This window comes from Rhodamnia argentea, chromosome 7 (genome assembly GCF_020921035.1).
Source record: "Rhodamnia argentea isolate NSW1041297 chromosome 7, ASM2092103v1, whole genome shotgun sequence".
Classification (NCBI taxonomy): Eukaryota; Viridiplantae; Streptophyta; class Magnoliopsida; order Myrtales; family Myrtaceae; genus Rhodamnia; species Rhodamnia argentea.
The window spans coordinates 26,861,000-26,887,523 of record NC_063156.1 but is presented as its reverse complement, the minus strand read 5'-3'; the positions used below and the strand labels follow the sequence as shown (position 1 = coordinate 26,887,523).

At 41.9% G+C, this 26,524-nt stretch overlaps 4 protein-coding genes and 1 pseudogene across 6 annotated transcripts; 2 read left to right on the top strand and 3 right to left on the bottom strand.

Moving 5' to 3' along the window:
• Positions 1 to 506: 506 nt before the first annotated feature.
• LOC115752036 (small nuclear ribonucleoprotein SmD1a-like) lies at positions 507 to 3,865 on the bottom strand. Its single transcript, XM_030690063.2, has 4 exons — positions 3,704 to 3,865; positions 3,497 to 3,573; positions 937 to 1,128; positions 507 to 804 (listed from the first exon to the last, which is right to left on the bottom strand). Exons 1-4 carry the CDS (start codon positions 3,715 to 3,717, stop codon positions 743 to 745), a joined length of 345 nt encoding a protein of 114 aa, XP_030545923.1. The 5' UTR covers positions 3,718 to 3,865; the 3' UTR covers positions 507 to 742.
• Positions 3,866 to 5,556: 1,691 nt separating this feature from the next.
• On the bottom strand, positions 5,557 to 7,130 carry LOC115752030 (probable aspartic proteinase GIP2). The gene is made up of 2 exons (XM_030690056.2): positions 7,069 to 7,130; positions 5,557 to 7,014 (listed from the first exon to the last, which is right to left on the bottom strand). The coding sequence occupies exons 1-2, from the start codon at positions 7,084 to 7,086 to the stop codon at positions 5,668 to 5,670; spliced, it is 1,365 nt and encodes a 454-aa protein (XP_030545916.2). The 5' UTR covers positions 7,087 to 7,130; the 3' UTR covers positions 5,557 to 5,667.
• Positions 7,131 to 9,173: 2,043 nt separating this feature from the next.
• LOC115752034 (gluconokinase) lies at positions 9,174 to 11,093 on the bottom strand. The gene is made up of 4 exons (XM_048282307.1): positions 11,021 to 11,093; positions 10,829 to 10,871; positions 10,199 to 10,278; positions 9,174 to 10,119 (listed from the first exon to the last, which is right to left on the bottom strand). The coding sequence occupies exons 1-4, from the start codon at positions 11,037 to 11,039 to the stop codon at positions 9,698 to 9,700; spliced, it is 564 nt and encodes a 187-aa protein (XP_048138264.1). The 5' UTR covers positions 11,040 to 11,093; the 3' UTR covers positions 9,174 to 9,697.
• Positions 11,094 to 14,685: 3,592 nt separating this feature from the next.
• Positions 14,686 to 20,028, top strand: LOC115752032. Of its 3 annotated transcripts, none has more exons than XR_004016689.2 (7): positions 14,686 to 14,987; positions 15,112 to 15,182; positions 15,953 to 16,061; positions 16,697 to 16,779; positions 17,399 to 17,557; positions 18,038 to 18,206; positions 19,387 to 19,531. XR_004016689.2 is itself a non-coding variant. In XM_048282794.1 (7 exons), exons 1-7 carry the CDS (start codon positions 14,915 to 14,917, stop codon positions 20,011 to 20,013), a joined length of 633 nt encoding a protein of 210 aa, XP_048138751.1. In that variant the 5' UTR covers positions 14,686 to 14,914; the 3' UTR covers positions 20,014 to 20,028. The 3 variants fall into 3 exon arrangements, 2 of the variants coding, with proteins under 2 accessions (XP_048138751.1, XP_030545919.1); XM_048282794.1 differs by lacking the exon at positions 19,387 to 19,531 and adding an exon at positions 19,978 to 20,028 and having other exon boundaries at positions 18,038 to 18,139; XM_030690059.2 differs by lacking the exon at positions 19,387 to 19,531 and adding an exon at positions 19,554 to 19,976 and having other exon boundaries at positions 14,687 to 14,987; positions 18,038 to 18,139.
• Positions 20,029 to 24,571: 4,543 nt separating this feature from the next.
• LOC115752064 lies at positions 24,572 to 26,002 on the top strand (annotated as a pseudogene).
• Positions 26,003 to 26,524: the final 522 nt, after the last annotated feature.

Sequence of the window (26,524 nt, the reverse complement as noted above, 5' to 3'; positions counted from 1 at the left end):
ATAATGACAACACTGTTACACTATCAAGCTAGCTACTCTTTTATAAAAAAACTCAAGAAATGATGTTCATGAATTTTCTTAATTAAGTTCGCTGTCAATAATCACTTATATCGCTTATTAAAATAAATTAACGGATATTTTCATCATTAAAAAAATATTCCAATACAAATTCTAGTGAATAATTTAAAAAAAAAATGGTCAACTGATGCAAACAGTCATTTTTAAGAAAAAGAAATCCCAATCGTTACGTTTGTTAAAGAATCGCACCCTTGTAGTTTATAATTGGCGGAAAGTCATGCCTGCTCTTTGCATTTTCCATCAACTGTTTTCAATTAGCATATGAGAAAGCGGCTGGTATGCGTAGCTTAATTTGATGATCCTTTCCCTTTTGAAACTATAGCAACATTACTCAAGGAAGGTTCATCCTCTCAACAATTCGCCATCAAGTCCCACCGCACGCCATTAAAACTCAGGAGAAAAAGGCACCGTTAGCATAATAGGAGTAGTTCACTGGTGGAAGACTATTCCATTAGAAAGTTCGTCAATACGATCAACAATACCAGACTGATAATTGCAAGTAACTCCAGGTGCAGTTTAAGAATTCTACCATAAAACTCCGACTAGAGTACAGTGTCGCCGACCTTTTATAAGTCCAGAGAACCAACACATCTTTCCTGCCACCCCGATGGTTTCTACACCAACCTCAGAGATAACAAAAATTTTGAAACTGCGAACAGCAAACTTAACGCCCGCGTCCACGACCACGTCCACGTCCACGGCCCCGACCTCGTCCCAAAGCCCTCCCTGCATTAACCAATCCATGTCAATGCTCGACAATTCATTTCAACGTTCCACACCATATCAGAACTTACGATAGTAGAGAAAAGGGAAAGTAAACAGTTCATTCAACACCGAGAGAAAGATTGTGTGTGATACCAGCAGTTGGCTTCTTCGGTTTGACCCGAGGTGTCTCTTCCACCAATAAAGTCTCAAGATTTATACTGTCTGGAAGAATGTAGTAACGAATATTATTCCCCCTCACACTCAGGTGGTCCAGAGTCACTGGGTTTTTCCCTTTCAATGTGAGTTTCACAGTCTTGAGATGTGTGTTCATACTAATGTCGACACCTACAAAATCATGCAACAGACATCAAGTTCAGCACACGCAAGCTATACATGCATCGGGCACACACAAGTTTCAGCCCAAATGTCTCAAAAGCAAATTGCAGATGGTAGTAACGATGTTGACACACAAAAACGTTGTTCAAGGGAGCTGCACAAATAGCACGCATCGGAGTTACAGCCATGGAGTTGAAGATGTACACGCCTGGAGTTTGTGTCTAGGTAAGCTCATGTGTTTTTGTCAATATAATCTCAGGTTGAATTAATAGTAAAAAGAATCGACACATTATAGATGAGAATGCAGTGTGGCCGAGAGAATGGCGCCTTTATTGGCTTCCCTGGGGTGCCTGGGTGTAATCCCAGTCTTTATGCTCCACTTACAATTTCCAGAAGGTATGAATGAATTCGGCCTGGTTGAACGGATCACCAGTTTACCTTTTGAACCGTGGTCCAACCCGGTTTCATGTCGAGCTAGCTATTTACAAAACCAGATAGCACATTGGTCCGGTTCCAGTTCAGCCGATGATCAGACCAGTCGGGCCAGGGGTTGAAAACAATGTTTAGGTATGATCACAAAGTGCCCAAAAAGATCGGGAAATGGACGACGTGTAGAAAACCTCTCAAGAAATGTATAGCTGCACTAAATGCGTGCTCAGCCATATCAGTATGTGTGTGAGACGGGGAGAGAAACCTCAAGATTGTTTACTGTCAAAAGAGTGTCAAATAAGCAAAGAAAAGTTCATAGCATATTCAGAACATCAACTAATCAACAGACAGTTCAGACAGGGGGACAGCAGTAATTCCATGCAAATAACCGAATTATGTCAACACTTGCAACCCTTTCCCAGGAGTGAAGCTTCCTTTGACATGTGTTCAGGCAGGAAGACACGCAGTTTTAGATCTACCCAGCATAACTTACAAAACCCCTGATTGGGACTTGAGTTACATCCACAACGGTCCATGGATTATGGTGAAAGCCAGTGGCCAATGACCACTTGTGATTTGCATGGATGTTCAAATCATACAATTGTAGATCAGCCTTTCTTCTTCCTATCAACCTTAAACTATCAACACCAAGAGCAACAAAATCGGTTCTTTAATCTTGGCTCCAGATAAAACATTCCTAAAAAATTAGGTTTAGTAGAACTCATTATTGTGTCAGATCAGATTTGATATTACAGAATCTTAGATAGTCACAGCTACATAAAAAGCTTCGAATAAGAAAATTCGACATCATTGCGAATGGACTACTCAGTGTCTCTCTCTATCTCAAGGTGAATCATTGTCAAGACACAGAAGAGTTCTATCCCTCAAGGCACTGAGACCGCGTACGTGGAAAAGCTGTATAAAAGCAGCCGGAACCAAATTAACAGTCTGATTTTTCTTTTATTGCAATGTAACTCTCTATGGATGTTTTAAAATCATTTCAAGAAATATGGAGAAAGAATTTCAAATCGAAATTCCCCACATCATATTGACTAGTCTACCTTGAACCTCAAAGCAAAAACCAAGTTATTCTGCTACAATTTCCATTTTGCCATCCCAAAAATGCAGCAATATAGTAGAAGCTACTCCCAAACAGCCAAACCACCAAATCCCATGCTCACTCTCTTGTCCGTAGTGTACAAGAGTTGCGTAACTCAGTAGTCAGTGCTTTTCAGACTCTCTTGGCATTTCTCAAGTCACAGTTATCCCATTACTAAAAGGTCTTGCCTTTTTTATTCTTAAAAGACGCATACTAAGCGCTATCATACTCTACACCGACCACTTTCAACATCTTACAAAGCCATCATGCATCGTGCTTCACTTTGACACCATCTTAAAAAGTAACTTGAAGTTGATTATCTAGGTTTAGAACAACGCTATATCCAATTTGAAGTGCTCTCCACTTTTGGTTGCCCCAGTTCAAACAAGCCTATACACAAGCCAATCAGCTCCTACGAGTAAGAGTCCTCCACAATCACTCTTCCTCGTTCCCGTGGTTCATTTCTCTCTGGTACTAGAATTTAAAGCAAGCAAAGGTTATCTACATGATGCCTATCAGAGGAAGAACACATGGTCCGCCCACATCCGTCACCATGTCACCAGACCAAGACAATTATGTCCAACCAGAGTAATCCCTACTCCACAACTGATGGATGCATCCAAGAACACTGATCTACGTGACAACTGTTATCCTGGATAAAATGCACTCGGAATTACATAAGCTGGCAGCCAAAATCCATCAAGGGCAGACAGGAATCAGACCGCAGAAAGTTGATTGCCCTACAAGTGATGGGCCGCAAAGGGCAGAGGGTAGGGTTTAACAAAACCCTAAAACCCAAATCAGATGGGGAAGAACTGGCAGTCAAAGAGCAGGAAAGGGAAAGCGAACCTGTGATGGTGCCGTGAACCACAGTCCCATTCTTGAGCTCGATGGAGACGGTCTCGTTGTTCAGCTTCATCAAAAACCTGCTCGTTTTTTTCAAATCGGAACAACAAAAGAAGCTCGTGAAAAAGAGAGGAGCAGCAGAAAACGAAGAAGTGACAGAACCAGAGGGTCAACATCGGCGCAAAGGACAACAGGAGAAGGAAGACGGACCTGACGAGCTTCATCGCTGCGAAGAAGACGAACGCTAGGGCTCACTGGCCAAGAGCGAAGACGAGGCGAAGCAGAGAGAAGAGAGTAGCGAGGACTCTGTTTGAGCGGGCAAAGAAGGCTGGTTTTTACACGGTTCGATCCAACCGCCCTAGGGCTCGCTGCTCGCGTAAGCTCTCAAAGCATTTTTTTTCCAATTTTTATAAGGTGAGCAATAGGCGGGCCGGGCCGATCCGGCCTTGGACCGGGTTTCAGGAATTTTTTCCTGATAACCCACTTGTTACCTTTTTTTTTTTTTGGTCGAAACTTATTACCATATTAAATTGGATGGCTTTTCGTATGACCAAAAAAAAAAAAAAATTGGATGGCTCAGATTGATCCTCCTCATTTTTCTCTCTCTTTTTCTTTCCCGTTTTCCCTTGAGCCCTCCTCTATCTTTGCCGCAAGATCGCGGCCGCCGAGCGCCGACAGAGGGGGGCGACCGAGCATGCAACCAGCACGGACAATAGTGAGCTAGAAGGAAGCGACAAGACGAGGAGGGGCTGGTAGTATAAAATAAAGGGCATTCTCGATTTTATCTCATTTTATCAGTGAAAAAAAAATAGAGTATTTTCGATTTTATCTTCTTCCTTTTTCTCACGTGTGCTTGCGAGTAAATAAATTGAGAGTCAGATTGAACCTAAGATACGAATAATTTGCTCACGCGAGCTTGTCAAATTAAGTATTGACGAACTCGAGCTCAATTTGACAAGGTTATTATGTGGTTCGAACTCGAGTTCAGTTCAAAATTAAATGAGCTGATCTCGAATCAAGTCAAGCTTGAGTACTTATGAGTGAATTTGCCCGAGCCACCTGCGAGTAATTTGACTCGTTTACATAAGTCAAGGACCGTGAAATTTAATTCCTTGCATCCCTTTCCGAATTCTATGTTCTAAGAGAAAAAAAATATATACAATGACGATCTCGCATTTTCCCTTGCGGGACAAGGGAGTGATTTCGCACGCAGATTATGGTAAACGGGCCTTGTCTTCTCGCATGTATTTGTCTAATAATCATTCCAAGTTACCATCCTTTGCCAATAAATAATCTCGTCACGTGGCTAATAAATAATTAATTAATGAAAATTATCCAAAAAGTTCTAAACCTTGCTAATTCGGTCCTAAATCTTTTCGCGTTTCGCCAATTGAATCAATCTAGCCAATTTTGGCTGGAATCGCCGACGTGAACGCTAGCCGTCTTATGTGGCACCAGAGGACAATTTTAATAATTTTTTAATTTTTAATGTTTATTTTATTTGTCTCTTTGTTAGATATTGAAATATATGGAAATTTTGACGTAATTTCTTAGAGTAGTCCGTTCTGAATGCTACATGAAGAACATAAGGTAGATGATGAAACGGGAAAACCTCATCGTCCGCATCTGTGTCGGTTGTCCGACAATACCATGTAGGACTATTAGCATCCACATTAGCGTTTTCTGATCAAAATTGACAGGATGCACTCGATTGACAAAGTATGAAAAATTTCATGACTCGATCGGCACAATTAAAAGGTCTAGGACTGAGTTTGTAAAAATACAGATAGATTTAAGATTTTTTGGACAATTTTTCCTCGTGCACGGGGTCATATTTATAGTTGAGGTCTCTAATCCTAAGCATCAATGTACACAAAACAGAGAGACCTATAGTCCAGTCCAACGAATCCTGTCCCACCTACATATTCTTTATAGAGAGAAATTAGCAATATATCCAATAACATCGATAAATCAATTTTGGTAGATTCAGCATTATTCATATTACAAATTTTTCACTCCTTGATTTCAAAATAGTAAAAAAAAAAAAAAAAAACCAAGAAACATTTTCGGGCCAATTTATTGCACCCTATATTTCCCCGAGTGCACTTATTCCATGTAGAAAATTCAAGTCGCGTGCAAAATAATGCACGAACTAATACAATTCATAGTAATTTTCATGCACTGCTGGTGAAGTTAAAATTGGCGCACGTGGTCTGCCTTCCGAGCAGAGTCGAGCTGAACCCTAGCCTCGATCTCGCCAGGTCGAACTGCACCAGATTGTCCTCCAACTGGTACCCTCCGATCACGACCGACGTCCTCGGCCTCGACCCTCCGTCCACGAACCCCAGGCACAGCACGTCCTCGCTCACGGCCACCATCGAGTTCGACCCTGTGATCGTCCACACGACCTGGTCGCCCTGCAACACCAAGAAGATATATGGCACCGCCGGCCCGACACGCGTGCTCCCTATGCCCGCAGTGCTGAAGCAGTACTTGAACGGCGACACAGCCGATACCCTGGTGATGTTTATTGCCGCGGCTTCCTCGACGAAGGCCTCGGTGAGCGCGGCAAATAGGGAGGACTCGAGGACGGTGTAGGGTTCGACGGTGCTGATCTTGGTGCCGCCATAGCCTTTGCTGTCGATCGAGAGTAGGGTCGAGTTGAGGGATAGCGTCTTGTCGCCGACCGTGATGGAGGTCACTTTGATGAAGTACTCTGACGAGGGCTCGCCCTGAGAGTACGCCGAGGCCGTGCTCACGGGGTTGATGTATAGCGGCGTGTACGCGAGGGATTGCGAAGCGTCGATGTTAGGGAGGAGATTGTAGGGGCTGTCACCGAAGAAGATCACACCATTGGACGTGGCCGACGATGAGAGGCAGACGGCGAATTTCCGGTCGAAGCTGAAGGCGGAGGCGAACTGCGAGGGCAGCGCGATCCTGGTCCTTCCTAGGCCAGCCATTCCTTGGACTCCGCTAGCCAGGCCATCCAAGAGAGAGCTCGGGGCGCAAGCAAAGACGAACCGGGTAACGTTGACGGCCCGGCCTGGGTTGGACCCATCGGTGGAGTTTACTGAAACGACATCAGACGCGACCTCACCGCCCGTGGCAGTGTGCGTGACGGTGTTATCCGGGGTGACGCCACACGTGTTGTTGTTGCAGCCGGGCCTGGCAGCAGAGAAGCAGTCACCACAGCCGCCGGCACGGGCCAGTGAGCACACAGCAGAGCCACAACGGGCCGGACGGTACGTCGAGGAGACGTAGTTCTGCTCGCAGTCGACCCAGAGGAACTGGCCGCCAAGGTCGACGACGAGGTCGACAGGGACGAGGGGGGTCCTTTGGGAAATCTGGGTTAGGTACTGGTGGGTAGAAGCATCTTTCGAGACCGGGAGGACGAGGGCCTTGGGGCGGAAGGATTGCTGGAGAGAGGGAGCAACAGCGGCGGCGAGGAAGAAGAAGAGAGAGAAGAGAAGAGAGGATCGGATGGAGGAAGCCATTGTTAGGAGATGATGAAGAAATGCTTGGTAGAGAGGGGAAGGTGGTCATGGGGTATTTATAGTCGTTGCGGATGTTGCTTGCAGGCACAACAAAATCATTTATTAATGGGGAATACATAGAAGCAAATAGATGCAAAGAATTTTCAACCCTTTGACATAAACAACTTTATAATTATATTTTTATCACGTGATATGCCGACACGATGTTATTCAGCTAATCGAGTATTTTCACTCACAGTAATTTCTCCTTTAAATTACAAACAAAATTAAAGATCAATCGTCAAATTTTCAAAGTAAAACCCCCTTCACAAAAATGCTTCTTCCGTTGTCGACGCGAGGGCGGTGTCCGGGGCGAGCCACCGCCAGAGAGGCTGGTGTCAAAGGTGGCAACTCGAGCCGACTCGATCCAGAAGTCTCGGTTGGTAGACTTTGACCGTGATTAAATCGTCCATTGTTTCGTCTGTATCTTTTTGAAAAGATAGGTCCAGATTGTGCTGTCCCTTGTTTTCTCCATGATGGGTTCGTCAAAACATTATCTGCTCACTGCATTTTACGTGTTTATGTGGAGAAATGGTAGAGAAACCGCCTCATCTAGAATGATTGGAGTAACATACCCACGTCCTGATTAACAAGGCGGTTCTAGAGGATTTCCCCGATTTTCGGATCGACGACAGCCGTTGTCTCGACGGTGTTCGTAGGTGAACTTGGTCCGATGCGCGATGGTACTCAGCTTAAAGACACGGGGATATAACTCGGGAATAAGGAAGTTAAAACAAGAGCTCGTAATCCACAGATTGCTTGCAAGTGATGTCCGATCACCTCGTCCATGAATCGGGAAGACCTCTTGATCCTTTCAGATCTTGTTGGAGATATTGTTGTTGACAAGTGTACCAAATTCTATGTGTTTATCCAATTTGTTATTGCCAAACGAAATACTGTGATTTATACAGACATATTTTAACTAACATTTGAATTGACTTTCATTTTAACAACAACAAAAAAAAAAATCGTATAAAACGAAGAAAGATGAAGGATCAAAGTGATCCATGGGGGTTTATACTTTGCTTGTGCAGTCAACATATCCACGTGTCACGAACCCAATATCGACAAGTCATGCATGACATCCACTTCATTTATAGGATGTGCTGGCCTTGGATGTATTCTCCGATGGATATCAACGATTCTATCTCCAGTTTTCAAAAATTGAATAAGATGACATTGACTAAAGTTGGATCAATTTTATAAATACAAAAATCTTTTCAAGTGGGAGCGTTTATTTGAGTACAAGTATTTTATGGGAATTGTTTTTCCGGATTTTCACTCGTTTGTTTCACCGAAAATAACTTAATTAATGGAAAACACTTTTCGGGTAACTGGATGTATAGAATTAGGAAAGTGAATTCCCCAAACTAAAGAGGTGAAAACAACTTTTCAGAATTGCGCCTCTCAAATTTTTAATATATATTTTTTTCATGTTCTCTTAATATTTTTTAAATAATATTTGTTTTCTTTTTCTTTTTCTTCTTTAGCTGCCGGTCGTTGGGCCTCCACGACGGCCAGCGACCGGCCACATGAGGTCGAGCCTTGCCGGATCCCATGTGGCCAACCATCAGCAGCCTAGCGAGCTTGACCTCGTGTCGCCGGTGGCCAACCGTCGCCGAGGTCTAGCGACCAGCAGAAAAAGAAGAAAAAGAAAAAAATTTAAAAGAAAAAATATAAAAAATATATAATATGAGATAAACATTATTTAAATTTTTGATTTTTTTCCTTATATAAAGTTATGAGATTGAAATCATTTTACAAATGAGAACCAAACATCAGCAGTTTCCGTACTACATCACTTAATAAAGAATATTTTTGCAAATGAGAATCAAACACCAGCGTTTTCGGTAATATATCACCAAATAAGCAAAAACAAATGCTTTCTTGGAAAATGATTTTTTGATAATCACTTTCCTTTTTTATAATTTTTCTTTTTCACCAATCAAACGCGCCCTTCCATAATCCGGCTTTTATCTTGGGGATAAGGATTGATCTTCCGAAGAATGGTCAAACCCAAATCTGATTGCGTGATAAGAAAATCGATTCAATCGATCATACCGTTATTATTTACTTATGCATGCTGTTTTGAATCCTCGTCACAATTTGCAAACGCCACAGTCAACAGGCTGTTTCGAGCGAACGCGTTGTTGAAAGTCAACTAAAATCGCTAAGTGGAGTCTAGAAGTTCATCCAAAGCAATTTCCATTGCAATGGGCCACTTCATGCAAAGATCAAACGCTAACAAGGGAAAGCTTGGACCAACAAGTTTGCTCCGGCATCGCGGTTTTCATCGCGAAAGCGTGTGGAAAACCGACATTAACATTAAGCGCGAAGTCGAGTTCCATCTGATCTCCTCGGTGTAATCTCATGCTGCCCGTACTTGTCTTGGCTTCCTATGTCTGCATAAGCCAAGCTTGGACCGGAACTCCGGTGCCGGTACTACGCGCAAGCTAAAAGCTAGAAAATTTGTGTCCTCATTTCTGACTCAAAATATAACAGAGAAATTGAAATTGAGCAGCAAATGTAAAGTGAGGATCATACAATCACTCCATCTAATGTCAGGTTTCAACACAGCTCCCTCCCAACTCAATGTGTAAAGCATATCGAAACCCCCCCACCAATTCGATGGCCCGGGGCAATCCTTAGCATTACAAAGTACAGAAGCAACTCACGGGTTACCTCGACACTGTAGAATCGAAGCTTGAATGTTAGCCACGATTGCTTGCGGACTCGAAGAAGCATCAACCTTCAAGATGCCTTCTGCTTCATCCACCTGGAGCAACTCCAGCTGAGACTGCAAAAGCGAGGGTGGCATAAAATGCTTCCCTTCTGCAGCTCTTATCTGTAGTCGGGCGGCAAGGACTTTGGCCTCCACATCCAGCAACACAAACTTCACTGAGCTAGAGAAGCTGCCTGACTGATACTTCGGGTCGGCGGATCTTAGAATTTCCCTATAATGCTTCCGCAGAGCAGAACAGCCAAGAACCGCGGTTTTTCCGTCCAGCAAGCTCTCACGCAAGGTGTCCTGTAGTGTTTCGAGCCACGGGATTCGATCTTCCTCAGAGAGAGGGATTCCTTTACGCATCTTCTCTGCCAAAATGATCGAACAGGTTTTAATCAAAGAGCTTATGCACTCGAATCAAAGCAAAGGGGGGCTACAAGTTCCCACCTTTATTCGATGCCGGGTGGAAGTCGTCGGCGTCAAGAAATCTGCACTCCATGACCTCTGCTAGCATATGTCCTATTGTGCTGTCCAAAACACGTACATTTGACATTAGAGCATCGAAACAAGGCAGGAGTTTAGGCAAAAACATTTCGATTTTCTCCCTTCTATCGAAAAAGTGTTTACAATCGGACCGAAGTAATGCCATTGTCAAATGGGTAAATAAGGGCTCCTAACACACTCGAATAAAACTGATTATATTTTCGAAGATGATCACGCAGCATTCTTCGGCAAATAATTTCAAGAAAGTGATTAAGATCGGACATTTGCCATCTCGGACTACTTCTATAGGTAGCTTGTTGGAATTAAATGACAATAGAAAGGAGAACCTGCTGAAATTCATTCATCCCTGAAGTGGTAAATCAACACAGCCGCTCAAAACACAGACTCTCTCAATCAATTTCTTATCAAGAACATTTGGCCTACAGATGAAATCTCCTCCATTCCAGCTATTTGAACTCTTCTCAATCAATTAGATCAGAAATATGTCACTGAAATGGCCACAATGGTGGTCAAATCTCTCTGTTTTCAACCCAAGAAAGATACAGAAGAAGAGGTTTTTCTTTCACTACTTACGATTTCCCAGAACCACTCACACCCATGATCACAATAACACTCCCTGTAAGCAGAGAAACGAAAGGGTGTTCAGTAAAATTTCAAAACACAAACAGCACTATTAGGCGACAAGAACTCGCGCAGATCAGTTCACGCATGAGTGGATCAATGGGGGTGATGCTCAAAATAAAGATACGAAAACCAAAATCTAACCTTTCTGAACGGAGGCCATTCTTGGTCGAAGGAATGATCATCCCAGTGAAGCCCCCGCTCGCGCTCAGCACGTGGCTAGCCCGTCAGCATCTCGACGCATTCTCTCTGTCTCGGACGCAAATCGGTTTAGTAGTCGCTTCTTGTTAGGCGTACCAACTCTTCTTTGGGTTGAAACGGCGGGGGTTGACATTGCGAGTTCAAACGACATCGTTCAGTTAGCTGAATGATACCCATCAGTCTCGAACTTTGGCGAATGAATTTTCACTATGATTTCAATCGCCAAATCTGAGTTGAGGAAAGAGTTTGACATTTTATTTAAGATTATCCAAATTGACGCCTGTTGCGATCATCCCAAAGAGAGAAGAGGTGATTCCATATGTGAACTAACGGACATTGAGATTTTCGTTTTTGTTTCATTAACCCTACGAGAATTTTGCGTGACAAGGAGGCGCCACTAGTCTTTATACGGGGCTTGATTAGAATAGTTTGTTTGCACTAATGCCCTTTTGATACCCTACTTGATTCACTTAAGAGTGTCCACATAGTCTTTTTTTCAAATTATGAATCTTGCGTTTGCTGTCTGAATAAAAATGAAGATACGATAAATTTTACCATATCCCGAGTTTGGTTATGTTTACACAAATAATGACTGACTTTTGATTACTACTGACATGTGATGGACTTAGTCGATGAGAGCAGAATTTGGTAATTTATAAATAAAATTATCAACAACATAATGAATTGACAAAGTGATGAGTCGAAAACTCGAAAGAATCAACAAAAAGTAGATCTAACAACTTGGGATGCTTCGACCAAAAAAAAAAGGGGGGATGCAACTACTGACCGAAAAAAAAATATGGTATGCAACTAAAGAAGTAACCGTCAACGTGATGGAATAAAGCAATCGTCAATGTAGTGGAGTCAAAGAAACTATTGATGTAACTGTCCGGTAACCGTTTGTAACCTTCTTTGCATCTTCCCTTCGCATAGATAACCATCAATTGTAGGCTTTAAATATATACATCATACTCTTCAAATGACCCCGCCAAATCGAACAAATTTACTTTATATTTACTTTCTTGCATCGCACTTTATCTTTCATAACTTTCAAGTTCACGTCATCGATTAAATTTCGGCGTGATGTCTCTATCCTAGATACTATGTCATCAATTAATATTCTGCATAGTACTTTTGTGTTTTCGAATCGTGGTCGATTACAATCTAGCATAGTTTGTTAACACCTGGTTGCTTCATCGAATCTATATTATTGAATTTTGCAATTGATTAGATTCCGACTTAATTTGTATTTGTATACTCTTGTTCGACTTGAATTTGTTGTTTATGTATTTACTTGTGATACTTCCTGTCTAGAACTAACACATGGACCTCGTTTTACTAAATTAAGAGCCAAAGAATGACTTTCAGTTAAAAGTATTTTGTTGCGAGCGGGATTTCGGTGAAGAAGGTTACTATCGAAGATACGAGATGTGGGATAAATGTGGGTAAGATTTCTCTTACTCATACTATAAATTATTTTGGTCATACAGATAAAATAATCTTAGAGGAATGGCCTATTTGGTTCGGCGTTTGGAAGGGGCTATGGGACTCTAAAGTTCATTGGCCAAATACAAATAGTGTTTGGTTCATTTTTGCTGAACTTTGGAAAAATGTAATTGCATTCCTAAATGGCTCAAAGTGAGTTTGATTCAGCTTTTTGAAAATCCACTGGAGCCCAAAAGCCCTTAGGGAAAATGCAGGGTATTTGGCAACCATTCTTATAGGGCTTTGGGATGAAAGTTGACCTTGGAAACGCCGAAAGCTCAATGTTGATCGAGATCAACTTTGAACTTTCAGCATTTGGCCAAATGCCGAGCTAGGATTTTTTTTTTTCCAAAACTATCCTTACTTTTTCTTTCAAATTTCTATTTTGTCCATTATTTTTTTTACTAAAAAATAAAATTAAAAAAAAAAAAGAAACCTTAGGCTGCCGACGAGCCGGATCTAACTCGTTGGTAGCTGCGAGAGCCCGGTGATGGCCATCGGGTGTCGTGCAACCCCAGAGACGGGCGCTTGGGGTCACACAGCCCGGGCAACCCTAGTTAACGGTCGCCCAACCCGGGTAACGGCTGCCTGGGTTGCGCGACCTCGAGCCTCGTTGTCAAGGTTGCCTCTATCAACAGATCTAGCTTGCCGGCGATCGCCGACTTTTGCCCTAAGTTTGATTTTTCATTTTTTATCACATTTTATTTAAAAAATATATTGTAAGAAAGCTCATTTACAAATTTTTCTTGCTAAACACTACTTATGCCAAATTCTCTTTTCAAAGTATTATTTACCAAATGCTATTTGCATTTCTCCAAAACCCTTTAAGCTAAAAGTATTTGCATTCCTCCACAGCTCATTTGCAAAGCCGAACCAAACCCACGTTAAGGCCTTTAGTTCAAAGTAGATCCGAAAGTACTTTGGAAAACTACATTTTTCTGAAATGTAAGTACAATTTTTTTTCTGATTTTTCCCCGCTAAACTTTTATAATTCCGAAAATATCTTTAAAAACCTAATTTTTTCAGCAAAGGTCTTAAGTGCCGGGGTAGGCTCCATGAGCGTCCGGCGAGCGATTGGTGAGCAACCGCCAACCTTGCCTAAGGTCAGGCGACTTCAAGCAAGGCTTGGGTTGCGCGAGACCCCAGGCGATGTCCCCTAGGTTCACGAGACCCTAGACAAGTCTTGTCAACATCTAGATTTGGCTGGCGGTGGGAAATAGTTTAAAAGTCTTATTTTAAAAAAATTAGTAAAAATCCTTTACAAAGTGTAGTTTTTACTAACAACGTTTACATCAAACCTAAACCTCATCAGTTTAACTGTCTAAGGCTCAAGCGTCTCACCAAGTTGTCCGACGCCTCATTAGCTTCTTTTTCAATGTGTTTTTAAAATACACTTTACCAAATATTACTTGCTTTTCGAAAAAATAGTTATTATGAAAAACCCCAAACTGGTATAATTGTAATAAATTTATGCAAAACTAATTTTTTGACCAAAAAAAATTTCAAAGCAGTATATACGTGACAAATTTACCCTCCATTGAGTTTTATTAAGTTTTAGAATTAAATTCTTGAGTTGAATGACATGTGACAATTGACGATGTACGAATTTGGGGATTTTCTCCTCCGTTTATCACATATGTAACAGTTGAGAGTTTTTTGTGATAATAACCTAATTTAACTGAAACTATATAACATGCGTTTCAGTTTGAGATTTTTTGCGGTGAAAAAAATTAATTTTGGGTAAATTTATTATATATATCACTTAAAGGTTTTTCATGATGAGAAAATTAATTTTAGGTAAATTTATTATGGATATACCAGTTTGAGATTTTCAATAATAAAAAAATTAGTTCGCAATACGAAAGTAGTATTTTGAAATTTTTCGCGACATTAATCTTTTCGAAAATCTCCTTTAGCTCAAAGTATCTGCATTTTTCGAGGACTTTCCCAAAGCTGAACCAAACTGTTGGGCATGCGCTGAACGGGGCCACTGAGAAATTACGAGATTAGCCCCGACACGAGCACCCAACGAAGGGCACGTGCGGCATATGCCTCGGCCCCCAAGGAATTTGCGTGGCACGCACGCGGGGGCATATTCCGCCGATTCGGTCCCCGTCACGGCCGTGACGTTTTTTAAGTTGCCGCGCGTTGGGATCAGGAGGAGCTTCCTGCGTCTTCCTCATCCTCGCCATCGTTTTCATCATCGTCCTTCGCCTCCTCGTCGAATCCCGTCCACGAAACCGAACTGCAATCCGGCCGCGCAACGGTCCGCCTCGAACCGGAAGGTCGAAGCTTCCTCACCCGGATCTTCAGTTTCCGTCCTTGAAAAATCCAGCCCGAGCGCTCTCCAGCATGGCGACACCGGATGTCCTGCAAAGCCCAGATGAGCTCCTCCTGCGATCTCCCCTCGGCGACCGTCGTGCAGGTGTTGCCTGCGAGCTCCGCGTGGATCTTCTCGTGCCTTGTCGGTTCCGGCTGCCGGAAGACACGGCTTTTAGCAAAAAAATTTCCTGATAATTGTCTCTCTTTGTTTTGTTTGATCCCATCAGGCGAGAATGCCAAGTCTCGGGGGCTGTCGATCGAGAAGAAGATTGAGTTTCTGGAGAGTCTGACTGGAGGGGTGAGTGCGTAAGTGATAAGTGGAAGCAGAATTTGAGCGTGAATGTGCAGTTTTTTGTGTCTTCATTGTTTGTGTTTTTGGTTGGCATCTGTTGCTTGTGGAGACTAGTTGCTACGTGTAGTTCGTTCAAACGCTGTCGCGGATCTGGGGAGATAAAACCTGTCGATTGAATGTAAAAGATCCAATTTTTGAGCTTTTGATCCAGAAAGGTATCGAATGGCTAGAAGAGTTGACCACTCCATTTGTGATTGAGTTGTAGTGGCCGATAGCGAGATCTTGCATAGGAGTAAATAGGCTTTTCTTTCTACTTCAGCATATAGTTTTATCTGCTTAGGAAGCTTGTGTTCTTCATTTATAAACAAATCATTTGCTTCCTTTTTTCCTTTCGGCTCGAGTACATAATGTTTACATTTGCTATAGTTTAGGCTCGATAAACAGGGGAGGGGGGGAGAGAAGAACAAGGTTGTGAATAGAGTAGGCTGTGTATATCAACAAGTGATGGGCAATTTTGTATTAGGATGACACATGCCACATATATGCGATGCTCTTTTCAGGGTCTAAAGGTTCTTGCTTGCATACTTCAGTAACGAGATTATGGAACTTCAGTTAATTACTATCCATCATAATCCCTTTCCTGCTTTGGGGGGTTTCATTTACCTGTTTACATTATGTTCATTAACTCATGCAAATGTACATATGGCAATCTTTTTGAGATGTGAACTGGACAGGATTTGTTGCAAAGTATGTATGAGAAACTTATGATGATGTAGGTAAGCAACCGGAGGTCTCGAAGATGGTTAAATGACCGTTTGTTAATGGAGCTTGTTCCTCGTTTAAATGCCGAAGAAATCAGAGGGCTCTTTGCTCCTCCTCCTTGGGGTGCTGAATTTCTAAAACACAATATTTTCCATTTTCAGTTGGAGTTATTCACAATTGGGCATTTCTCTTCAGAATTTAAGATGGGTGCTAAACTTACTACTCTGTCTCAGATCAACTCTTTGGTTTAACTAGCTTGCCTGTGAATCTTTTGAAGTGAAATAGGCGGATTGTGTTACCTAAAGCTAGTTGTTAATTCCACTCAGCTGTTTGATTGTCTGCTTGATGTGAAATGTGAGCTACAATAACAATTGCTCTAGTGGTATGATAGTTCCAATCATTGCAGATTTTGGGCCTGGAGTTAAGGGCGGTGAAACAAGAGTATCTATTTTAAATTAGAATATGTACATTTGCATGAGTTAATGAACTTAATGTGTGACAAAGTTGCTTCCATAGAGTATTACCTTTTTTGCCCAAAACCCTGAAGGAAAGGGAGCGTTGCTTAAGAGAATAATGTTACTATGTTGTAAGGGTGGCACAGTCTGCAGCTGATCCTTTGGGGACAGCACCAGAGGTAGATTGATCCAGTCATGTGATGTGGAAACTAAGCGATTTTACTGGACAAACTTGATTTAATGATCGAGCACGTAATCTTCTTTAAAAGGACTCGGGGTGATATACCTTTGGTTCAATTTCAGGTGATGATGTCCCACCATCCGCCTTTTGCATGACAAATTCTCGAGAATGGGACAAAATTAGGAACATAGACATGGACAAAGAGGTTTGCCTTTTCCCATTTCTTTTGAATCTGCTTTCGTGATGTTTCAACTATGATTTTTCTCATGTCATTGACATTAATATATTTTACATATGTAGTATTGCCATCGTATATGTTACTTGTGGTTGCAAGATCAAACGAATGATATATATGTGCAATTTACGTTCTTGTATTGATGGGGCCATGAAGAATATATAGCTCATGCATTTTAATTTGAAGTGCTTTGAGATTAATTGACAATTCTGTTTTGTTCCTCCTCGATAAAATAACATGGTGTACAATTTTAGTGGGTGCATCTTTATGGGGTTGTAGTGTACTGCTCGACAAAAGTGGATATGTGCGATACTTCTAGTCTTTTTTGTGGCATATTTCACCTCCGAATCTTGTTGCACGTGCCCTGGTATATGAAGGGCAAGCTCCTCCACATATTCTGAGGAAGTATTGGTTTGATTTTGTGGGTATTTACAGTTTTATGTTTTGTTTTTTTTTTTTTTTTACGCTTTTTGCTGTTGTAGATTTTTCTTGCTAGGTTTACATCTCTCCACATTTATGATGGTAATGCAGCACTTGCATCATAGGGCACAAGATGATGTTTGATAAATAGCTTTCCATTGAATTCCAGGCCAATATGATTGACAATATTAAAGCATCATCCAGAAGGCGGAGAGCTCATATGGACTCTGATAAGATGGCCTTCTTGAGTGCATGGCGCAGAGTTGATTGTCGGACTAGGGAGGCTCTTCGCCGTAGCTTTCTTTTTGAGCTCATTGAAGGCTATGAGGTAAAATCTAGTTTGAAGCTTTTACGTTGCCTAGATATTGGACAGGTCTTTCTTGTGCACGTGACAGTCCATGTGATTGCAGCTTAGTTTTTTAATATTTACAGGCAAATGGAACTGATATATGTTTGAATCATTTATTGCTCCTCACTTTTAATGTGGGAATCAGTCATAGCTTGTCTGTGCTATAGATGATATATGATTGGTAAAGCTGTTAAGTCATGGTTATCTAGTGTAAAGTCCACAAACAGACCAGTTAATTTACACTCTTTCACAATAAGGTCAACTAGGAGTGAATAGGAAACATCGGAATAAGCTGCAGGAGTAACTGTGATAAAATGAAGAGGAATAGCCTTGCTCTTCCCAATTTCCGTGTCTGTATGGGGAACCTAATTCCTAAAGCAACTCCTTTTTCGCATTACGAGTGTGAACCCCTCTTAGTTTTTCAGTTAGCACATGTATAAAAGATGCCTTTGTCTTTAGGCTTGTGTACGGGCCTTCATCCTGGAGAAGGGAGCTGAAGATGTTCTCGAGCTCCAGGTTCAAGATCCTTTCCACAGGCTTCTGCTGCATGGTGTTTGTGAGGTAATTTTTGTTTGAATTTTAACATTTTATCTTTACTTTATGTGCTGAAAATACCATATAAAACAATTCTTAGGGTCTGTGTGGCAACCATTTTGATCCGAAAAAGTGATTCTGATTAAAATGAGTTTTTCCGATTCTGTTCTTTGGATGAGTTTTAGATAATCAAAATGCGTTTGGTAACTGCGTAAAATTTCTATTTCTAGAACAGAAACGCGTTTAGTAATCGCACATAATTTTTGTTCTCGAGAACAATTGTTTTTCCCAATTTTTGTCATTTAAGTCAAATAATTACGTGGTTACTTTATGAAATTTCATCATACATTTTGAATTAAACGAAGATTAATTCATATTGATTCTCTTATATGACATATTGCATATTAAAAATATAAAAATAAATATCAAGAATTATCACGAGTCATTTTCGCCTTTTATTGTGAGGTTTCATCCAACTCTTTTGAGAGAGCGGACAACCGATACGAGCGACACCCTCGTTTCTGCAAGAAAATGCACTACACTACCTTGTATTGGTGTGCGTTTTTGGTTCTAAGAAATCAAATCTCAGTCTTAATCAATTCAAAACTTAAGAACGAGAGCTTGCTAAGTGTTCACGTTAGTTATTTTTGTCTTTTTCCAAAAATTTCTAAAACTAGATTATGTCTAAAGTACATGAACTTAGGCAAATCACAACTAATAAAATCAGGTGCACAATTAAGGAATCTTGGCATTGATAAATCACATCATAAAACCATAACAAAGCCCTAAGGGCTTAGAGAAATGTGGTTCGAATTTAATTTCAAGGGAGTTTATGATTTTCTTAAAAAAGAATAAAATCTATGAAATCTAGAAAATTTAGGCCCAAATTTATGAAAATGAGGTCAATCTAGCCTAATTTAAGATTCATCTATTTTTAAGGATTGTCTGAAATTTTTCTGAATTTTTAGAATTTTGTCAATTTTTTCGAATTTTTTATTTTAATTTTATTATCTTATATATTTTTCTTTGAAAATGAGTCCTCATTCTGTTTTAGGTCGAGAGAAAAGAGAGAGATGTGAGATTTCATTTTGTTTTGTAACTTTCAAAAGTGGTTCTTTTTTTCATAATCAACTTTTTTTATTTTTATTTTTGCTCCAAAACTATTTCTGGGAACATAATCAGAGAATTAGAATGGTTACCGTATAGGCCCTTAGAGTAGGATTCTCATGTTCTAGAGAACAAAATCAGAGAATCAAAATGGTTATCGTCCAGGCCCTTAAAGTAGCTGGAATTTTGAATCTTGGTCATCTCATTCATCACTAGTTAGTAGGGTTTGTACCATCTGCAAGCATTAAAACTGGATTGCTGGCCTTATCTTTGTTCTATGGTAGAGTTTTCGGTACTTTTATTTCTAGCTAATAGAGGAATCCTCCATGAACAGTTCTACAACTTGGCTTCGGTCACGGTTACCCAATCAAAGGATGCAGGGTCCTCGAAGGTCACAAGGATAACTAGGAAGAAAACGGGGTCGACCGAGCTCCCTAGCATCACCCTGTCCCATTTCTTGAGAATGTCCAAGGAAGGGATTTGGTAAACATTACGCGGGAGCTTCCCGTGCTTGTGAAATGTAAAATGAAAACCGCGTAATACTGTACTTCCATTGAAACTGTTAGGTGCTTAGCAGGGAAAAGAAATCTGCCTAGGTAGGACTCTAATCTCCTGCAAGGGATGTCAGTTATTTTTCAACCTACATCTCTCATGGAGATTGTGAGTTCTTAGGGTTTTAGCATGTACTGTACGTACGGACCTCTATTTATTTGTTGTTCTCCGTTTGGTACATAAATAAAGGAGAATATGTTTCCTAGATCGTGCATGGAATCATCATGGACTTGTGGTGGTAAAGTCAGGGTTATTGCTGATATAATGGACATTGTGCCTCTTGTGAGTACGAAGTAGGCATGGGAAATGAACTCATTTCCTCCAGAAGCAGCGCACTTCGGTGGTACCTCGGTCCCCAGTCCCTGGGGCCGCATACTCCATACCCGAAACGGCCCAGCCAATCTTTGCATTGGTAGATAGTGAGAGTTGGATAGCTCATGGTACTTTAGAGGAGTGTTGTGGTATGTGCCATGCACTCGAATTGGCTTTCGTTTCTTTCCCCTTATCGAACCAACATGTATCGTGAATTCCTCGGCGACGGTAACATTTATTGTGTCGAGCTCGTCGCTTTACAAGCAAGAACAGTGATCATACCTCTATCCGTTTCCTGTGCCACAGCAGGTGAAGTCTTAAATTTCAGACCTTTCGCTTCACAAGATTAGAGCCAACTCAAAACTGTATAATCAACCCCAGCTTCGCATTAGCGTTCTAGAGTTTGCTTTGTCCTCCTTTTAACAATGGTGATGCGACTGAAAAGACTCCAATACTAACAACTTTGGAACGACTTGCATCCGTTGAGGTGATCCGACAATTATATCGATAGATAGTAACTTCACACCACACGCATATATATCCCCGAAGGCTATGCTACCCATAGCTTGGATTTACATAGCCCGCTCAACCTTTAAATTCAATCGTTTTCTTCTTTTTAATCGGGAAAAACGGGTTATTTTCTCTCTTACGAAACGATGGAATAGAATGATTTAGACCAAAGCCATGGAAGTTGCCTTTATGTTAACTACAAAGGCACATTTTTCGTCAAAAGTTTTGGCAGTTCCTTTTAGACCTCAGACCGCGAGTGTGTGCTCGTGTTCATGAGTTGACGGGGCCTCTTGTCTTGTTCATGAACCTCGTAAGTAATGGTCATTGTAGATGATGATACCTGAAAAGACGACGACTCATGCAATGCCAATTCTTTTCATCAAACTATAGCCAAAAGGCACAACGATGATATTTCAGTTTCGGCGATTAATGGATCTGTTAAGAACTGAAAATCTGATGAGGTGAAGAACTAGCCTACTTATTTCCGTTCTGCCTCACATGAATGCTGTTCTGCTTAAGAAAGCTTGCTGCATATATGAAGTTACTTAGTTTGGACTTGCTGTGGGAGCGCTGATGAAGTTCATGACAGTTAAAGTGACTCCTAAACAAAGCCATGGGAGATAACTCTTTAACTCTAACCATTTCAAGTAAAACAGCTTGAGATTAATGTTTCATGAGCAGGTTCCAGAGAAATCACAGTAAGGCTGCTCGGCCCATGCCTAGGACCATTCCTTCAAAATTGCTCTGATGGAATGCGTTTACTATGTACTGAAAAGCCACGCAGCACGCGCGAAATATCGAAAGAAAATGGCCGAGTTTATGAGGACAGCAGTGAAGCCACGGCTACCATTAACTGTAGGTTTCGATAAGAGTCCTACTTGTATGCACAACGAGAATCTCGTTGTTGTGATTATTTGCCTGGCAGGTCCTGCAAGATTGTGAGCTAGTGAAGAAAATGAAGGCCTAATTTTGCTGAAGCAAGTCTTACTAGTATGCTTATAGAGAATCTCTTTTTCGCCATTATTTGCCTAGCAGATCCTGCAAGATTTGATCTGGTGAAGAAAATAGAGTCCGGTTTTTGTTTGAGGAATGCTTCAGTAGACTAGCGAAACCCCGTCAATTCTTTAATCAGTATGCAGCCCTTGAGTGATATGTAGGACTCGCTTTCTCTAATCCGATTGATCACGACATGTGGTGAGTACTGCTTTCCGCCTCTGCTCCGATTGATATCGTGGCAGATATGGCCTACTATCTCGATTTGTATGTGCGGCATAAGAGATGGAAATCAAAGAAATGTACAGAACAAGTTTCAAAATCTGTGAAAATCCAAGTGTTATCTCATCTGAACAATTCCGGTTTCACTTGATCAAAGAATAGGATGGCCCTAAAAGGAAAATCACTAGCTGCTCTATTATATTGGCAGAAAAATTTATTTTAGGACTTGGGCGTTTTGTTCAACTCTCGATCACGTTCGTATTAGATCATTCTTTCGTCATACTGCTTTCATATGCAAATTCAGTATTTTGATACGGAAATAGGCCATGGAAGTGCAACATGAGATTCTAACTCTGTTTCTCTGCACAGAACCGAAACTGCCCAATTCCTGCTAGATGCATTACCGCCTTTTACTTGGGTAAATCGGTGTCCCTTCTCGTCTAGAATTCAGCTAGAGTGAAAATATCATTGGGTTACCAAATATTGGTTCAGTTTGGTTTGGGATTCTCATATGGCTGCCAGAATCAAATTGTACAGGGAGTTTACTAGTTCTGCAGCAGTTTGTTCTGAGCTGGAGCTCATTTCTTGATTCTACCCTTGATCATCACGATTTCAACAAGCTAAAAGATGTATCTTTCATCCAATGAGGCCAAACTTGTCCCCGTCTCCCCACCACCACTTGACTAGGAGAATCGAATGCCTCTTACAGTCGTTTCCAACTAGCGGTTTATGCATATCAGCTGTCGCTGTGAGAATCTCGAGCTATCGATCCGGAAGATCGATAAAGCCTCAGTCGTCTTTTACCTCACACGCCCTTCAGGGGGAATAAAGAGGAACGATATTCTTTCTCCGTTCATCATAGGAATACGGCGACAATAATTTGATAAGTGCCAGTTCCATGATTGCAGATGATTGTCTTATTAGCATACACAGCAACTATGAATGCAATTCCCAGAGAACAAAACTTTTTCCTTTCATTTAGCTTCAGAATCCAGCAGGGTTCTATGTTGTTTTTTTCCCTCTAGGTGCACTGGCAAAGTCTAACCAGAAAGATGTCCCTTTATTCTTATGTCACATCCTGACCGTCTCCTATTTAATTTTATCTCGTCCGGTCGCCTACGCTCGTCCGGTCGCCTACGCGGATCGGATATTAATCAACCAAACTCGCCTAATAAAATTAGTACTCGAGGGCAAGATGTACAGGACAAAAGGCCAGATGAAAATCCTATTCTTCTGCAATTTGCAATGCTATCTTCTTCTCCCTCTTGGAAATATGAAATTCTGAACAACCGAGCCCCATTGCTTTCCCAGGAACAGCGTGCCCTACCATGTTGTTGGACGGTCCAGACACTCGTTTAAGAATAAGAACAACAAGCATTAAGCTCAAAAGAAAGCTGCACTGACCAGAGGAAGAGTGAAAGTTGGAAGAATAAGTTAATTTTTTTTTGGGAAAATTTCAAAAAAGGGCCTCAAGTGCTCTAGTTTTCTCATAAAAGGGCCTGAAGTAGACTTTGTTTCAAATAAGGGCTCGAAGTGCCTTCTTGGTTTCAAAAAAGGGCCTCAGTAAGGGTGTTTTGTCTTTTTACATTTTCTAATTTTTTTTTCCATTTTTCTTTTCTTTATTTTTTTTCTTTCCTTTTCTCTTTTTTCTCCATCCTTCATCGCAGGTCGTCCCTGTCATCGTCTTCTTCTTCCTCCTCCAACAACTCCAATTCTTATTTTGATTTTTGAGCAACAGAAGAATCCATGGAGTCTACCGTCTCTCTCTATGCTCGCTCCTCCTTCTTCTCCATCTTCTTTTTCCTCCTCCTCCACCAAGCTCGCCTCCTCCTCTCTCAGCAAGTGTACGTCAACAACAAGCAACTCGCCTGCGATGACATCACCAACGACAACTTCACCGAGGGCTTCGCCTTCAACGGCCTCTGCAACTCCTGCTGCTCTTATATCACCCTCCGATCCAACCCCTTCTACGCCTCCCTCGTCTCCATCTCCTACCGACTCAACTCCCATCCGACCACAACCTCCCCGACAAGAATAAGAAGGCCCTCCAGTTCATCAAGGTAGTCACGGCCGTCGATGAGGTCCAGAGGTGGGTCCTCGCCAAGACCCCCGGCCGCTGCTCGCGTCGAGTACATGCGCCGCCACGGCCTCGATGGCTAGACCGATCGCAAGTCCTTCAAGAAGACCATGCTCGTGATCACCTACGAGGACCTCCAGCCAGACGTTGCTTGTATGCTAGGGCGAGAAGTCTCCGATCCTCTGTTCTCACCCCATTTCGGAGTTCCTCACCAAGTACATGACATGGCGGTTTTCTTTCCGGTTCTTGATTTTTCCAGCAGGCGTTGGGTGGTTCTTGCTTCTTGTCGAACGTTTGCCGATTTTTTTCTAAGTTGGGTTGATTCTTCATTTGGTGCAGCTCAAGGACGTTCGGAGGAGAGGGTAAGCTGATGCCCCCGATTGAAGAGAAGCTGAAGCTGACGATGGGTGGGAGAGAGGAGAGAAGAAAGGAAAGGAATAGGAAAAAGAAAAGTAAAGGAACACAGAAAAATTATAAAGGAACAGATTTTAAAATGTAAAAGACGAAAATATCCCTTATTAGGCCCTCTTTTGAAATAAAGAGGACACTTGAGGCCCTTATTTGAAACAAGGGCTACTTCAGGCCCTTTTCCGAGAAAATTAGAGCACTTGAGGCCCTTTTTTGAAATTTTCCCTTTTTTTTTTTCTAAGTGTTGTTTTCTTTATTCTAGTAGTTGACCTAATTTATTAGCTGTGGAGACTAGTGAACTTTTGGAAAAATGCCTATAAATACTCTCTTGCATCTTTCTGTGACTTTGTGCTCTTCAGTTTGAGTGTCTGGAGGGAGAGAAGCTATCTGCCTGCATTAGTTTACTACTTCCTCATTGCTCAAACTCAAATTGACATGATCTTGAACCATCTTTTCTATTGCTGATAAACCCTTTACGGCTCTAACATTTTGTTGCAAGGAGCTTTCCATTCCCATATACTTGGCCGGCTCGTCATGAGGTTTTCCATGGTGATGTGTAAGCCGACGGCACAGCCCTTGCTCGATGCTGCGGGCCTGGTCCGGAGGTCGAACATGGACTTTCCGATCCCTTGGCGTCAGAAGGAGAAGGTCGTGCTGATATTAGGTGCGACCGGGACCGGCAAGTCCAGGCTCTCCATCGACATCGCGTCCCGTTTCCCCGCCGAGATCGTGAACTCTGACAAAATCCAAGCGCACAAGGGGCTTGATGTCGTCACCAACAAGATCACCGAGGTGGAGCAATGCGGCATCCCCCACCATCTTCTTGGGACGATCCCTCCCGATGCGGACTTCACGGCATCGGACTTTTGCGACTCTGCACCGCTTGCCATCGAGTCGATTAGGGCCCGTGGCAACACCCCGGTTATTGTCGGAGGCTCGAATTCATACATTGAGGCCTTGATCACGGACGGTGATTACCGGTTTCAATCAAAGTACGAATGCTGCTTCCTATGGGTCGACATGGCCATGCCCGTGTTGCACTCATTCGTGTCTAAGCGGGTCGATAAGATGGTCGAGAGGGGAATGGTCGAAGAGGCGAGGAACTTCTTCGATCCCGACGCACAATACTCAAGGGGAATCCGGCGCGCCATCGGGGTTCCCGAACTGGATTTGTTCTTCCATACCGAGAAGTTCTTGGACCTACAAGCCCGTGCTCGGTTGCTCGAAGAAGCGATAGAGGAAATCAAGAACAACACGTGCAAATTGGCATGCCGCCCGTTGGAGAAGATCCACAGGCTCCGTAACCTGAAGGGTTGGATTCTGCACAGGATGGATGCGACGGAAGTGCTCCGCAAGCATGGGAAGGCCGAAGCCGATGAGGCGTGGGAAGAGCTCGTGGCGGGGCCAAGCACCGTAATCGTGGCCGAGTTTCTTTACAACATCACGGCGACCATGGCTACTTCGGCGGGCTTCACAAGGCCTTTGAGGCCTTAAAAAATGGAGGACCAACCATGGAAGCTGCCATTGCAGCAGCAAATTATCTCTGAAGGTTTGCTCAAAGAATTGACGAGAGTGAAGCGCATTGCTTTTGATTTTCTTTGCCTTTTCTCTGTTTTGAGGTAGACCACCACCACCACCACATGTAGCGGCTGTAACCTATGATGGAGAGATTTTCACAATCACAACAAAGCAGCATGGGATTTCGAACATGTAATAAGGAACTTGTGTTCTTATCTGAGAGTGACGTTTAAGAAGACTCCACTCCCAAAAGTGAGATGAATCGAATGGTCCCATCTTGATTTTTACTGTTCACAAACAATTACCATGTCGAATTTTTCGCAATACGTTTTGTAAAAAGAGACCGAGTCATTTGTTAAGTCGTCAAATTAGAAAAGATAACAGTCTTTAAGGTATTGGCCGTTTTATTCTCTATGTACGACCAACGTTTTAAAAATCAAATCTGTTCTTACTTATTAGCAGAAGCGTACACGCTTTGTAGGTCAAAAGACTAAACAAAATTAGAAAATAATTCATAAATTTTTGAAAGTTTGTCTTAGTTTGAAGACTAATTTAAGTTTTCGTGAAGATTTAGCAAATTTAAGAATAATTTAAATTTAAGTTTGGAAGATGTTGGTGATTTAACAAATCATGATGTGAAGTGCTAGAGGGTCGGTTTGTTTTTGAGTTACGATGTTAATGATTATTCGTCCATGGGACTGCTTGGGAAGAAG

Coding starts and splice junctions, on each gene's coding strand:
- LOC115752036 (XM_030690063.2), bottom strand. Junction 1,129..3,496: donor GGTTCACGGCACCATCACAG/GTTCGCTTTCCC, acceptor ATGATTTTGTAG/GTGTCGACATTAGTATGAAC. Junction 805..936: donor ACCGAAGAAGCCAACTGCTG/GTATCACACACA, acceptor TGGTTAATGCAG/GGAGGGCTTTGGGACGAGGT.
- LOC115752034 (XM_048282307.1), bottom strand. Junction 10,279..10,828: donor GTGAGTGGTTCTGGGAAATC/GTAAGTAGTGAA, acceptor TGTTTTGGACAG/CACAATAGGACATATGCTAG. Junction 10,120..10,198: donor CCACCCGGCATCGAATAAAG/GTGGGAACTTGT, acceptor TCATTTTGGCAG/AGAAGATGCGTAAAGGAATC.
- LOC115752032 (XM_030690059.2), top strand. CDS start 14,915: ATGGCGACACCGGATGTCCTGCAAAGCCCAGATGAGCTCCTCCTGCGA. Junction 16,062..16,696: donor CTTTGCTCCTCCTCCTTGGG/GTGCTGAATTTC, acceptor GTTCAATTTCAG/GTGATGATGTCCCACCATCC. Junction 18,140..19,553: donor TGCTGCATGGTGTTTGTGAG/GTAATTTTTGTT, acceptor CTCCATGAACAG/TTCTACAACTTGGCTTCGGT.